Source organism: Cryptomeria japonica, chromosome 7 (assembly GCF_030272615.1).
Source record: "Cryptomeria japonica chromosome 7, Sugi_1.0, whole genome shotgun sequence".
In the NCBI taxonomy this organism is placed as follows: domain Eukaryota; kingdom Viridiplantae; phylum Streptophyta; class Pinopsida; order Cupressales; family Cupressaceae; genus Cryptomeria; species Cryptomeria japonica.
Window position 1 is genome coordinate 301,136,813 of NC_081411.1, and position 15,364 is coordinate 301,152,176.

The following is a 15,364-nucleotide window of genomic DNA, read 5'->3' on the forward strand; positions in this document are numbered from 1 at the left end:
TGACAAGCAATGCAATTTTCAAAACTAAAACAATAGATAGCAATTTTTGCAAAACACAAGTTCAATTTTAATTTTAACAACTAGGGTTTGATTGAACTAACCACTAAGTTTTGCAAGAAAATTAAACTTGTATGTGAAAAATATGCAATAATTTGTATTGTCAAGCATGTAAGATGTCGGGTTCACCAAAATATAATATGGAAAAAAGGATGATGAGAGGAGATCAAGTGGGAAGCTATACTCTCCTCAAAATGGAGTGAAAGTTTCATAAAGAATTCTCTTCAACTTCTCACACATATTATATTTAAAAGAGGCAGGTGAATTCACCAGATCCAACCTCAATGGAAAGAGATTGAATGCTAAACAAATTGACAAAGTATCCCTCTTTTTAGAATGTGCAAGCTGAATTAAGCAATTTGAGACCAAGTATGAAGATGACAAAGAAATAATTATATCTTGAGAGAGAGATGCGAGATGAAGTTGTGCACCTAGAATTAGCAATAAGATGTCGAGACGAAGCTCCCCTTCAAATTAGAGAGAAATTTTCCAGGACCAGGTTGAAAGTGTACTTGGTCTTCGGAAAAATCCATGTGCCGAAAAGGGTTTTCCCGTTTGTGAAAATGAAGTCTAAACCTACAATTACAACTGCGCACTTGCAATCTATAAACAGAAAAGAGAGGAAGCGTTGTTGGGATTAAGAGTTTTCCTTTAGGTTAAACCCCGATTTTGAATTAACCAAATGATGAAAAATACTTGAAAGTAAATGAAAGGAAATGTATGAAGTAGAATTAACCTCAAGAGAGGATGCAATTGAAATGTAGATAGAGTTGTTTGGAAGGATATGTGAAATAGGATATTGATAGGGATCTCCTCTTCAATGGTTGAATCCTTGAGTTGAATGCAACACCTCTTCTTGAAAGGAGACTTGAAATTCTTATTGCTTGAAAGGATACTTGAATGCTTGAATGCTTGAATGCTTGAATTCTTGAATGCTTGAATGACGATAATGCTTGTTCACCTTTCTTTTTTCTTAGAAAACTTATGCAAATAGGAGGGGAAAATATAGGGCAGGGATAGGGGCGCCATGCCCAATGCAAAGAATAGGCAAAAGGGACCCAATATAGGGCAGGGATAGGGGCGCCATGCCCCTGTCCTACCCTAATTCAGGATAGGAAGTGCAGGAGAGAAGTGCGTGGTGCAAGGAAATGCAAGTTTGAGGAGGTATGAGAATTTCTTGGGTGTCCAGTTAGGCTTAGGGATTCATTCACCAATATGAAGACCTAAATGCGGTCAAAAATTGCAAGGGTCGCAATTTTATTACACTACACATAGTCACATATATTCAAATAGATTAAAAAAATTGTCACAAAACATAGTCACATATATTCAAAAAATGTTTTACAAATAATTTCATGGGCTTTTATATAAAATTTGGCATTTAAATATGTGCGAATCAGCTCATCGCCATTTAAATATACAAAATTTGGCATCTAAATATGTACAAATTAGCTCATGGCCATTTAAAGATATAAAATTATGACCCTAAATATGTACAAAAAAGTTCATGGGCATTTATATATACAAAAAATGAATACAGAACAATTTTCTGACGATATATACAAAATTCTTAAAATCATTCTACCCTAAATCGTACAATCAATCAAGTGAGCCTTCTAGATCGGCTATAACCTATATTGTGTCAAGTATTGCCTTGTGGTCAAAATTAATGAGCTTTCCATAAAATCTTGTTATGAGGTCTACCACGATACTTAATCAAATGAGTATTTGTTGCAACAACAATGTTGGAGAAATGAAGAATATGTATGTGTGTTTCAAAGTCCTTGAACAACCAAATATTATAATTATTGACAGGGTATCTCGTAAGTCATCTGCCTGTCATGACAACAAACCCTACTGGATACTCAATACCCTCTCCATCAATGATTGTGGTTGTCAATTTTCTCTTAGGCTTAATACAATGACACAAAAAGTAATCCATTCCTTCTTTGTTGATCTCTTCTGCAACAATTGCATATAGATGACCTACATATTATAGAATGATAATTAACACCAAAAATAATGTTTTATGTAACAAAATGAGCCAAAACAATTTCCTGCAATAAAATTTACCGAAAAAATCTCCTGGTTCTACTAGGTTGGATACATGATCGAAATCAATTAATTCTTCCATTTGGTTCGACTTTAGTGCTCTGGGAATTTGATAGGTATCAATGGGAAGCAACGGTCAACAAGACCATTTGATAATGCCCTCTTCTGATTCATATTCTTCCCACAAAATATACATACATGAAGAGAAAAAATATACAATTTGTCGATTATAAATTACTAGTGAACTTGCATTTGAACTTTGAAATGTGAGCATGTCACTAGATCCTGCAACTATGGAACAATCTTGATAGTTTTCAATGTTAGATTCAGTGATAAACAGAAAATTTCTATGAACCATTGACATAGCTACATTACCTGGTCCCATTGTAGAGTTACACCATAGCACAATTGTTGCTACATCTGTCAACTCAACACCACCTTCATACTAAGGAGGAGGAATGTTGGAAGCAAAGATCAAGAGAATTTTGGCTCCAAAGTGGGGACAAGAATACCATATTTTCATATGTCTACTCTTAAGCATTGAGATAATAATTGAATTCAATCTATTTCATATAACAATGATATCTTGGATAAGGATGAGGATATCATAATTGCTACCTCATATTTTTTCTCCTCAATGCTCTCCAATTATCAAATGCTAGTGCTAGATAGCCAATAGGATATTCTCAAGGAGATACCTTGCTTGGTGTTAGAGGATGTGAATCAGCTACTCTCCAAGATTCTTTCTAATGAAGAGATACATGTTGTTCTCTTCACCTTTAAAGGTAACAAGGCCCTAGGCCCAAATGGTTTCCCATTGGTTTTTTCCAAATGTTTTGGGATATCATTGCTAGAGATGTAATTGGAGCTACTAAGTAGTTCTTTGGCTTTCACTTGCTTCTTAAGGAACTTAATGCTACATTCCTTGTCCTTATTCCTAAAAAACTTGGGGCCAATCATTTCTAGGATTTCCACTCTATCAGCTTATGCAATTCTCCATATAAAACTATTTCCAAAATTTTTGTGATGAGGTTGGAAGGTCTCCTACCCCAATGCTGATCTATGTCTAGCAAAGCGGTTTTGTTTTGGGGTGATAAATTTTAGATCATATCCTTATTGTGAATGATAATTTTCACTCCCTTATGATTAACAAAAATTATAGCTTCATTTTGAAATTAGATGTCCTCAACACTTGTGATCATGTTAACTACCAATTTCTCTTCAAGGTGTTGCAAGACTTTAGGTTTAGGAGTAACTTTTACAATTGATCTCCCAGGTTGTAACCACTCCTAAATTATATGTCATCATCAATTATTCTCCCTCTAGTTTTTCTAAGGTGTCAAGAGGTTATAGCAAGGAGATCGTATCTCCCCCTTCCTGTTCATCCTTATGGGAGAAGCTCTTAGTAGGATCATCTGGCTAGAGGTTCGTATTGGTAATCTCAAGGGACTATCCCTTTCCTCTTCCCTATAAGTTTCTTCTCATCAATACTTTGTTGATGACACTATTTTTTTTAGTGAGAGCTCTATTTTGAAAGAAAAGAATTTTAAGAAATTTTTGTTGCAGTATGAAGATCCTTCTAGTCAGGAGGTTAGTCTTCCTAAGAGCTCTATTTTCTTTTTGAACACTCCAAAGTAGGGTTAGGCTAACTTTGGGCATATTATTGGATGTCAGATTGCTTCGCTTCCTTCCAACTATTTGTGTTTATCCCTCTGTGTTGGCCCTACACCTGATTCTTTTTGGTCTAGCCTTATTGACAAATTTCAAGCCAAACTTGCAGGCTAGAAAGGAGCTCTCCTTAGTCAAGCTCGAAAACTTCAATTGATTAAAGCCTTTCTACAAAATCTTCTAGTGTATGTTATAAGTCTCTTTCAAGTCTACCAGAATGAACTTATTTAGAAAAACCTCTTGTGGAATGACATTGAAAATAAAAAATATTGTACCTTGTTGCTTGGGATCAAGTTTTTCTACCAGAAAAACTTGGAGATCTAGCAATTAGAAAGATCAAGGAATTTAATGAAGCCCTTATGGCTAAACAAATTTGGAGAAATTTGAGAGATACCAATCAATGGACATCCATTTTTAGTAACAAATGTTTAGCCTCTTACAAGAACTTTCATAATTTCTTGTGTGATGGTAGACTATTCATTGCTTCCTCTACACTATGGACTAGTTTATCCAAAACCAAGCCTATTAATTTGAAAGGTCTCCATTGGTCCTTAGCTAATGGTTTGAATACTCTTTGTTGGGATCATTGGCTGTGGGGTGATGCTCTTTTCTCTCAATTTGGTTGGGCATTAAATTTAAGGGAAATCTTGTTCAATTGTGTGGGTTGTTGGGTGGCGGATTACATTCAGAATAATAGGTGGATTAATCTTGTTGAACTAGATCCTTCCCTTTCCACTCTGCAAGAGTGGATTTCTTTTATTCATATCTCAGATGATCCTAAGGAGGATGTTTTAGTTTGAAATGGTTCATCTGATGGTACCATCTCAATTTAAAAAGCATTCAACTTACAATTAAATGTTCTTTCACCTCAACTATTTTGGGCCCTTATCTGGAACTTGCATATGATTATGAAAATTAATATTTTTCTTTTCCTCTAGGGCAGAATAAGATTCTAACCATTGATAATATTTTCAAGAGGGGTGTGGCCATACCCAAAAGAAACTACCTATGAAAATGGAATGTTGAAGATTTAGTTAATCTCTTGTTGGATTCTATTTATGTGAGGGATATTTGGTCCCATTTCCTTAATCTCTATTCTTTGGATTGGATGTTTCTAGGTTCATTGGTGGATTTTTAGTTCCAATGTATTGTTCCTTCCTCCAACCCTTGTCTTCAACTATTATGGTTGCTTATCTTACCCCACATTTCCTGGAGAGTTTGGAAACAGAAAGGCAATAGGATACTTAGAAATTTGGAGTGCCCCTCTTCTCTTCTTGCTATTATAATTCAAAATTCTTTTAAGAAAACTTCTTGGTGGATTTCCTCAATAATGGGTCTATTCCTAAGCTCTATATGTCCCCTTCTGATTTTTTTTGGCTTAAAAATAGTCTCTTTAAAGGTATATTTATCTCCTTATTCAGGATAATTTCAAATAGAGTAGGGATGGAATGGTGTGGATTACCCCTCCCTCTGGTTGGATCAAAATCAATATTTATAGGGCAGCAAGGGGAAACCTTGGGCCCACTAGATGTGGGGTAGTGGTTCATGATCACAATGGTAAGATTGTCTAAGAAGTGTAACTCTCTTTGGGAACCCAGACAAACCAATATGCTATGGCTATGGCTGCCGACATTGGTATAAAGATGTCTATGAGGAGAGCAATAGAAGAACTAGTACATGTAGACTTCCACAGGTCCCTCTACTAGGACCAGAAGTAAAAAACAGGAAAGAGGAAGCTAGAGATTCAGAAGGCTTATTTGAGTAGTGGTACTCTCTTTGAGAACCTTGACAAACCACTATACTAAGGCTATGATCGCGTACATTGGATTAGAAGAACTAGGAAATGTAAATGTCCACAAGGCCCTGTACTAGGACAAGACGGAAAAAGTAGGAATGAGGCAGCTTGAGATTTATTATGGAAGAGCTTGAAGAGATTGACAATAATATGATTCAGAAGAATACCAAGCTCATGAAAGCTCTTAGTCAGTTTTTTGTTTTCTGTCTTTATCTTTTTTCTCTGGTTTCTTTTCCTTTTGTTAGGTGTTGTGGGTGTATCCCCTATTTCTGTGGTTGTTTGGTAGTTGGTTAGACTCTGGTTTTCTACCAGTTATCTTTTTGTTGGATTTGGTTTTTGGGTCCTTGTAAAACTCGTTTATCTTAATTAAAAATAGAAGCATATGGCTAAAAGTGATTCACTAAACATTGTTAAATTCCGTTTTGTGTCACAAATTCCTAGTTGGACTACAAAGACCTTATTTGAAGATAATTTAGGGATGCTTACATCCCTTGATAATTTTAGAATTTCACATGCTTTTTGAGAATGAAATAAACTGGTCGATGATTTGGCCAATCTTGGAGTCAAGTAGACTAGGATTAAATGGTGGGAGACTTGTGATCTTATCCCCACAAAGATTTAACCTCATCTATGATGATATATTAACATGTTGATTTAGGGGTTGTCTAGTTCTTAATTGTATAGTGATTTTTGCATAAGTGAAAGGAAGGGATGAGGTGTCCACTTCATAACATTACTTAGAAAGGGAAGTGTTGTTTTCTTGCCAAGTCTAGAATCTTCTTTTCCGTTCTTTATTATATTCTAGCATCTAGTGGCCTTCTAAGGGGTTCTCACAGATTGACTTGTAGGCCCAATATGGGAGGTGATCAAAATATACTAGAACCCACTTCGTATGAGAAATGGATGAGGATGATTGACATGTGGGATGAGGTCTCTAGTAGAGGAATAACTCCCTACATTGAAAAAATTAATTTCCATGACTCTAGGGCAACTAGGAAATTCATTAAGAGTTGGAAGAATGGCACTTATATAGTTATTCGGAGGGGAATTTATGGCTGATGAAACCCTCATTTTAGCCCTTATGGCCAAATAAATTTGGATGAATTTGAAGGATAATAATGAATGGATTTCCAATTTCAATAACAAATATTTGTATGTTTATTATAACTTTAGGTCCTATCTAGATGATGACAGATAATTGGCAACTTCCTCTATGCTTTGGAATAACATCTATAAGACCAAATTTATCATTCAAAAAGGTCTTTGTTGGTCCTTTGGAAATGGAGTTAAGATTATTTTTTAGGATGATTGGTGGTGGGGTGATCCTCCCATTTCGCAACTTAACTAGGCCTCTTACCTTAAGGTTAATGTTTTGATTCCAAACTCTGTGTCTCCCCTTCGAATTCATAGGTGGCTCAAAATTAGAATCTTCATAGAGAAATGTATTCCTCTTCAGTGGCTCAAATAGTCAACAGAGGGAGTACTATGGTCTCCCCCTTTCTCCAGATCGATTAAAATTAATATTGATAAGGTGGGTAAGGGAAACCCAAGGCCTGCTAGTTGTAGGGGAGTGTTTCATGATCACAATGGTAGGTTTGTCTTAGCAGTGTCACTCCATTTGGGAACCCAGAAAAAACCACTATGTTGAGGCTATGGTAGCCTCGATTGGATTAAAGATTGTTTCAAAAGAAAATAATAGGAAAAATTGGTTGCAAAGCAATTCCCTTAATATTGTTAACTGCCTATGGGGCTCACAAACCTCTAGTTGGACTATAAAAAATTTAATTGAAGATACTCAAGATATGCTAAGGTCTGTGGATAATTTCACTATCACCCATGTGTTTTGAGAAGGAAACAAAGTGACTCATGGCCTATCCAATATTGGAGTTAAGATTAACAATATTAAATGGTGGGGCCCCTAGGATGTCATCCTCGTGGATATTAATTTTTTATCTATCATGACTATAGATCATCTTGATATGGGGGATGTCATGTATATTATTTTGATGTATATTTAATTTATGTAGACAATTGGGTTGGGATGACTTTTTCACTATATTCTTAAAAAAGGTGGGATTTGTTTTTTTAGCCAATTCTAGAATCTTCGTAGTTCTTTTGTGTTGTTTCCTAGGGTCCAGTGGCTTGTGGATAGGAAGTTTTAGATAAAATTGTAGGTCGATAATGGGTGGTGACATAAATAGATTGGATCTCACATCATATAAAAAATGGAGGAACAAGGTAGAGGTTTGGGATGAAGTTTATGGGGGCAAAATTACACCCTACATTGAGAAACTCCATGGCCACGACCCTAGGGCTTCTCGTATTTTCACCAAATGATAGAATAATGGTACTCTTCAAATGTTTGGGGGTGAATTTCTGGTGGATGGGAATCTCATTCCTGAGGTTACATGGATGCTTATGGAAGGAAGGAAATTTTACAGAGATAGGAAAGCTTCTAAGGAAGCCCTTGACATCTTCCAAAAGAACAAGAGAGTGAAAGCCCACCACATGACTAATGATGGCTACAAACACAAGGACCTAAAATCCCTATGGGTGGATGTGGGTAATGTTATTATGAGGTACATTACTTTTGATGGATGCTACAATAGTATTTATAACTACCAATTCACTATTCTGAGCCATTTTAGGCATGACAGATGCATTTTGATTCCATGTTATTTGATATCATTTCTATGTAATTGTGTTAATGTCCACCTAAAGAATCGAAGCTCTCGTGTCCTCCACTAGGGTTTGATTATTTTTATTGTCAAACATGCCGAATCCCTTGAAATTAAGTCCCATCCCTCGACCTCCACAAAGAAAAATATTCACTATGCCCAAAATGTTAATTTGCATTATACAAATGAGTCATCAGAGTCTGAAACCTCTAATGAAGATGCTTTCCACCTTTGAACCCATAAAAAGAAATCTTCTTCTAAGGGTAAGGCTTTTGTTCCTAGGTGAACTCACAATACTAGTTCTCACTTTTTGACCAACTTTGACACTTAGATGAATATTTTGAAAAAAACCTTCACTCTCTGACACCTATAACTTTTAAACCGTTAAGAATTTGAAGATGATATAAACTAGTGATTTTTAACATCTTGTTTGTAGATTCTAAATATATTTTTTGCAAATTTGTTTGAATAAAATTTTAATGATTTTTCCATCTCCCTCAATAAGTAGTTGTTTATAGCAAACAACATTTTTTAAGAGTGATGTGTATCCTGAAATGCATAACTTTTTTTCTATAAATGATTAAAATTTAATTCTTTTGAATTTTGGTTTGTAACATCAATACTCAGGGCATGCACTTGGTTTGATAGTGATATGTTGAATATTTTTTATTTTATTAAGTTTTGAAGTTCGACTAATTATAATTTGGATATAGGTGTACATTTGAACACATAACTTGTTATATATATATCAAGATTCAATTTTCTTTTTTTTTGTTAGAAAGAAAACACCATTACCTAGTGCATAGATATTTTTAATAATTTTTTTGAATTAGTTTACTATTTTTCCTAATGTATTGAACAAAGAAGTTAATGTTCGGTGAAAAACCTACATTCATAAGAAATAAAATAAAAATATATTAAAAGTTATACTATTTGGAAAGCTTATAATAAGGACTAAATACTTTAAAAACAAAAACTTTTAAATGAATTAATTTGACCCCCCAAAAGCTAATGTAAAATTGGTTTTTTATTAGCATTTGATAGGTGCAAAGGAGACTCCATTGCAAGTATGATTTAGAAGGAGAGAGCTTCTATCAAAGAAATTTTGATCTAAGAGCCTTTGATTTAACTCTCTTCAATTAATTAATTCAAATTGGTCCTCTTAAAGCTTAAATCGTTATATTTTTAAAAAAATGTATGATTTCAGCAAAAATCAGGACGTACCAAAAAGTAGGAACCAACTTTGTGAGTTCACCCTCGAACTAAAGAGGATGTGTCTAATAAGGATGATTCTGACTATTCTCCCTCGAATGAGTTTGTTCTTGATTCTTATAGCCCAAGCTCTGCTAAAAAGGGTAAAGCCCCAAGGCCTCCTACTTCAGAAATAAATAATAGGATTTTTGAGCTAGACTCTACCTCAGGAGTGAATGCGCCCTCCCCCCCTCCCAAAGAATCTTCAAGGAATTAAAATGCACTAAAAATACCATTGGAATTGCTGGGGATCAACAGAATCAAGATTTTCATATTGAAATCCCATTTCAGCAGGAGAAGGAACAACCACTATGGGTAAAGATAAACGTTCCAAAGCGGCTATGGAAGGCCAAATTAAATTTTTTAATTGGGTGGTCACGAAGATCTCTAATGTTTGAAAATAAGGATCAATTACCTTATCGTGGAATGAAATTCATCCACCTCTTTTAACAACATGAACAACATGCTTGAGCTCAATCAAAAAACAATGACAAATGTCAAAGCCATGAAGAATGATCATGAAGAAAAAAATGAACCTAGAGGTGGCTATGGATAGAGATGAGGAGAAGCTAACAACAATCATTGTAGTGAGTAGAATCACCATGATCAATAGATTGTAGGGCCTTTGAAGGCTAAATGAAAAGGCTCAGTCTCTTAATGTTTCCCCTTCCGTCACTCATACCTCCCCCTCAATCTCATTCCGTGGCAAAGGAAAGGTTAAGGAGCTCATCCTAGATAGCGAGACCCAAACTAATTAGGTACCTTCAACTCACACCCGAAGCAAGGATAAAAGTAAGCAGATTAAAGCCATAGATATGGAGGAGTTAGCTCATATAAATAGGGATTTTATTTAGAAAAATGTTAAGACTATTCAAATGCAGAACAAAATTACTTAATCTTTGGGTTCGTAGACCTCGATTTCTATTGTGTATGTTTCTACTGGCCCACTATGGATTCGTTTCTGGTTTGTCTTTAGAGATTGTTTCTTTTTTTATGGATTTTGGGTCCATGTAATACCTATTTTATACTAATAAAAAACATGTGAATAAATCTACATGTATTGTGCTATTGATCAAATTATTTATATTTTAGTTTTTTGATGTTCAAAACACATTCTTTTAAAATGTTTCCTCATCCAGTAATTTATTTGGGGTTGTTCAATTATATATTGACAAATAGTTGATATAACATATTGATCATAATCCAATAATGTAGCCCAAGTCACATTTTAGATTGAGTAAATTTTTTAAAAGATAAGTGTTGACATCTATATATATTGAAATTTCACTTGTTTGATAAATACAAGATCACATGATGAAAAAATAAATTTTGTATAAATCTTTTCATGACACATTCCTACAAGCACATGAAATGAACCTAGAATAATTGTATTATAGTGGAAATGAATGGTAGGAAGTGCATGTATTATGTTTTCACAACATTGAATTATCATATGATTTCTTCACCTTGAATTGATACTCATTAGGATAGTTGCAATTATAATGCATGACATAAAACCACTTTTAATTATTTTGTGATTGATGACCATGTTCTATTACAAAGGTCTATTTTTACCCCTATGCAATTGCAAAATTTTATTCCAAATCAAGTGTTGTTTAAAAAACTACTAAGAAAAAGTGACACAATACTAAATACGTAAATCTACTAAATAAGTATAACTTACAAATTGTATTGTAAGAATATTTTTTAAAAATATCTAAGAAAATAACACAAATTTTCATAGGAATGAAATGATTTGAAAGTCTAAACAGAACTAATGCTTAAAATATTTTATTGTGGACTACCCAAAGTCAACTAACACAAAATTCAATTAGAATTTTTTTATTCATATATGTACATTAACAAACCTGAACAAACAAAATGTAGACTACTTGTAGATCATATTATATACATGTTTTGGACTTGGTCGTTTTATGGCTTAGTAGCACTAGCAATAAGAAAACACAGTAAATGTTATGTACCTGTTGTAGAGTATGCATTATTGCAATGAAAGTCTGTAATCTATTTCTATAATGCAAATTGCATACAAATCAATCATATTGAAGGAAGCAAACAAGGAAGTAAAACTACAACAATAATGGAAAAGCTTCAATTGCTTTCCATCTACCCTGCCCAAAGTTCACGTAATGACCAGCTGCATACATTTATTTTTTTTAAATTTAGAGACATTCCAACTTAAAAATGACAGTCACTAACTTTTTCCAGCTCTTCTTTAATATATTTGTAAAAAAGAAGATAACAAAAACATTCGAAACTCAGAACTATTTTTGCTGGCATAACTCTCAGCGCGAACTATTAGCAAACTGATTACATGAACACATTAGACTTATAAGTCGGTACTAATAAATAAAGACAAATTATGTGAAGTCCATATACACAGAACTAGGATGATAGGAGAAAGACCTGTTATGAGCGTGGGCTGATAACGATTTGTTTGATTACAGGCAGATTGTAACCATACAAAAGTTTCCAAACAAGCCTATTTTATCTAATGATAGCGAATGACTGATTACAGACATACTATGAAGACCTATTCAACATTTAAACATACTGGAAAAAAAAATAGAGATGTTTGTAGGTCGTTGATAAGAAAAATCTGCAGAGCAAACTAAGTAAACAAACAAATTACCTAGGTCCAGATAACACGGACAGCTCAGCCGACAAGAGAGTCTGCCTATAAGAACGAACTGTTGACCCTGGTGACGCGCATGGAACATCATTAAAGGTGTCTATTAAACCTTCCAACGCCTTCACCACAATGGACATCGCTGGTCGCCTTGTAAAATTGTCCTGTACACACCACATTCCCACTTTTATCAATTTTATTGCCTCCTCTTTTATGCCCGTTTCCTCATTTTCAAGCCCCGGATAGACCAAATCCAATAACCTCCCTTCCTCTGCCTTAACTTGTAACAGTGAAAACAAGCCGTTTTCTGAAAGCTCTCTGCTTCGTTTTCCGCTGACAATTTCTATCACCATAACGCCAAAGCTAAATATATCTGCCTTCTCTGTTATATGCATGTTCAACAACTCAGGTGCCATATACCCTGGTGTCCCTCTTATCATGGTTATCACTTCACTTTGCTCTCTGTTAATCAACTTTGCCAAGCCGAAATCTGACACTTTGGCATTGAAATTTTGGTCAAGGAGAATGTTCTGAGGCTTGATGTCGAAATGTATTATACGTTCTTGACATTCTTCATGCAAATATGCTAATCCTCTCGCAATATCAAGAACTACTCTGGATCTGCTCTTCCAGTCCAGCAAACATGGATGACTCTTGTTAAAAAATATCCATTTATCAAGAGATCCATTTGGTAAATACTCGTATACAAGCATTCTATGGAATTTTTCTGCACAAAAGCCCTTCAGTCTTACCAAATTGAGATGGTCAATTTTCCCTAGCGTTTCCACTTCTACCCTGAACCCCTTTTCTCCATGTCCTGCTCTGTGAAGGCGCTTCACTGCTATCTTTGAGCCGTCTGACAGAACACCCTGATAAACTGAACCGAATCCTCCGCTGCCCAACTTAATGTTAAAGCCGTTTGTAGCGTGTTGCAGTTCTTGGAATGAGAACCGCAACGGTAAGCCTGCTGACCAATCAACATCATCCTCACCTGTATCCTCATCCTTTACTTTCTGCTGTCTTCTATTTTGAGACCCTTTTATCCTTGCCCAAAATAAGATAAACAGAGCTACCGCTCCACCCACAGAAACACAAATGATGATGACAACTATGGACTTAAAGCGCTTGGACGTTGACTGGATTTTAATATAAGCAGTGGAATTGTAAAACTTATCGACTGGACTCATAGTTGTCATAGAATAGATATTGGACTCTAGATAACAATAACCACTAGAAAAATTGGTCCCGTACCTGAAAAAAGCAGCTTTGCAAGAGCAGTTTTCGAGGCAAAGTGTTTTACATTCATCTCTTGACACCAAACCTGACGTCGAAGCATTTTCATAAAGATAAGTAAAATAGGCAACGTGCTCCAGTTCCAAAAAGTGATGACCTTGGCGCCTACTAGTCTGTGAGCACACCAGAGGAACGCGCGGAGCACATCCGGAATTGGGTTCTGCGGCATCAGTCGGTTTAAAAGCATTGCCATCTCCTGGACAGCTGCACTGACCGTTTTTGCAAACACCATAGTCTCCGCAAGCTCCTGGAGAATCACACAAAAGCACTGATTTCATGAACCATGGCGAATAGTTAAGGACAGATCTTCCTGGATTTTTATGGACCGTGCAGAATTTGAAGTGTCCATCTGAAGCCAATTTAAAGTAAAGCAGGCCTTTGGGTACTGTAAAATGAATTGGCGGTATTCGTTGTCCTCGAGAATAAATATTGTTGGACTCATTCTCGATCACGGAATAAGTTAACTCCACATCTACAGGTGCCTCGGGGTACCTGAAATACATTTTAGACGGTGCTGAGGCTGTATACAAAGCAAATCCATCGTGATTCAAGATACCATAGAAACGACCTTTCCTTGTATCCTTTGGAGAAATGTTTGCAGTAATTTTCTGTCCCACCTTGAACTTCTGCCCTGGCAAACTGGTATCAGTTGTATAATCAAAAGATTGCCAAATGATTCCACCGGAGGTGTTATACAGAACAAGGTTCCCAGATTCGTGTATTGCCATCCTTTGAAAAGCTTGTGGGGATGTATTTGTAGACCAGACGAGAGTGCCATCTGAGTTCCTTAATACAAGTTCTCCTGTGGAGGTGAGTGTTAGGGCTGCGTTTTCTTGCACCATCTGGTCTCTGTTTGCACACCACACCATTTGCATATCAAGCAGCATACCATCAGTGGTGTAGACAACAAAGAAAGTTGCAAATAGGTAGCTTGTGTCACAAGGGCTGCCATAGCAGAAGAATCCACATCCAAACTGGAGATTCACATCATTATATGAAATATTGCTGCTCAGAAGGATCGGTCTGACGAGTGCGTCTTTATAAATTGACGGTGTCAGGAAATGTAGAGACTGGATATTGTTCCTCCATGTTCTGCCTTCATACGCAGCTGTGGAAGTAATAGCAAGGCTTTCTGCAAATAGTGAGCACGATATAAGGAAGAGTGGCAGAAGTAGCGAAAGCAAAGGAGGAGAGGACAAAAAAAAGTCCGTTATCATTTTTATAAACAACAGTTATGTCCGAGAGAGAGCACAGAATAATAACATCTCGAATGAAAGACGATTTAAATTTAGAGAGTTCTAAGGGCAATGAATAGGGAGGCGAGGAGTTAGGTTAAATCATAACGCCGAGTTGAAGAAAATCAATGATATTGAAGACAAAGTCTCTTGTATTAATTTAGACTAAGAAACCAGAATAAGACCAGAAAAGGATGGCCTTACAAAGTCTTCGACGACGACTAGGAAAAGTACGTTGTCCCCAAACATATTAACGCCGTGTCATTGTCCAAGCAAACACATGGTCAGCGACGCATACGTGACAGGAAAAGAATAAACAGTTTTGTTTTTTTTGTATATGCGGAGAGTCTCGAGTCTTCTAGCTAAACAAATGTTTTATTTACAATGTAAAAAACAATAATATATAGACTGGATATTGTTCCTCCATGTTCTGCCTCAATAGTACGTAGCTGTTGGAGTAATAGCAAGGCTTTCTGCAAATAGTGAGCACGATACAGAATACAGAATAATAACATGCTCGAATGAAAGACGATGAATTTAGAGAGCTTGGGAATAAGTAGGGAATGTACGAGTTAGCTTAAACTATAACGCCAAGTTCAAGAATATCAATGATATTGAAGTCAAAGTCTCTTGCATAAATAAGATCAGAAAAGTATGGTTTTACCAAGTTCGATGATTTGAATTTAGA

At 35.7% G+C, this 15,364-nt stretch overlaps 1 protein-coding gene across 1 annotated transcript; it reads right to left on the reverse strand.

The window, feature by feature from the left end:
• Positions 1-11,797: 11,797 nt before the first annotated feature.
• On the reverse strand, positions 11,798-14,658 carry LOC131037117 (G-type lectin S-receptor-like serine/threonine-protein kinase SD2-5). The gene has a single exon (XM_057969158.2). The coding sequence runs from the start codon at positions 14,656-14,658 to the stop codon at positions 12,148-12,150; it is 2,511 nt and encodes an 836-aa protein (XP_057825141.1). The 3' UTR covers positions 11,798-12,147.
• Positions 14,659-15,364: the final 706 nt, after the last annotated feature.

Excerpts from the sequence above, each read along its gene's own strand:
- LOC131037117 (XM_057969158.2), bottom strand. The coding sequence starts at position 14,658 with ATGATAACGGACTTTTTTTTGTCCTCTCCTCCTTTGCTTTCGCTACTT.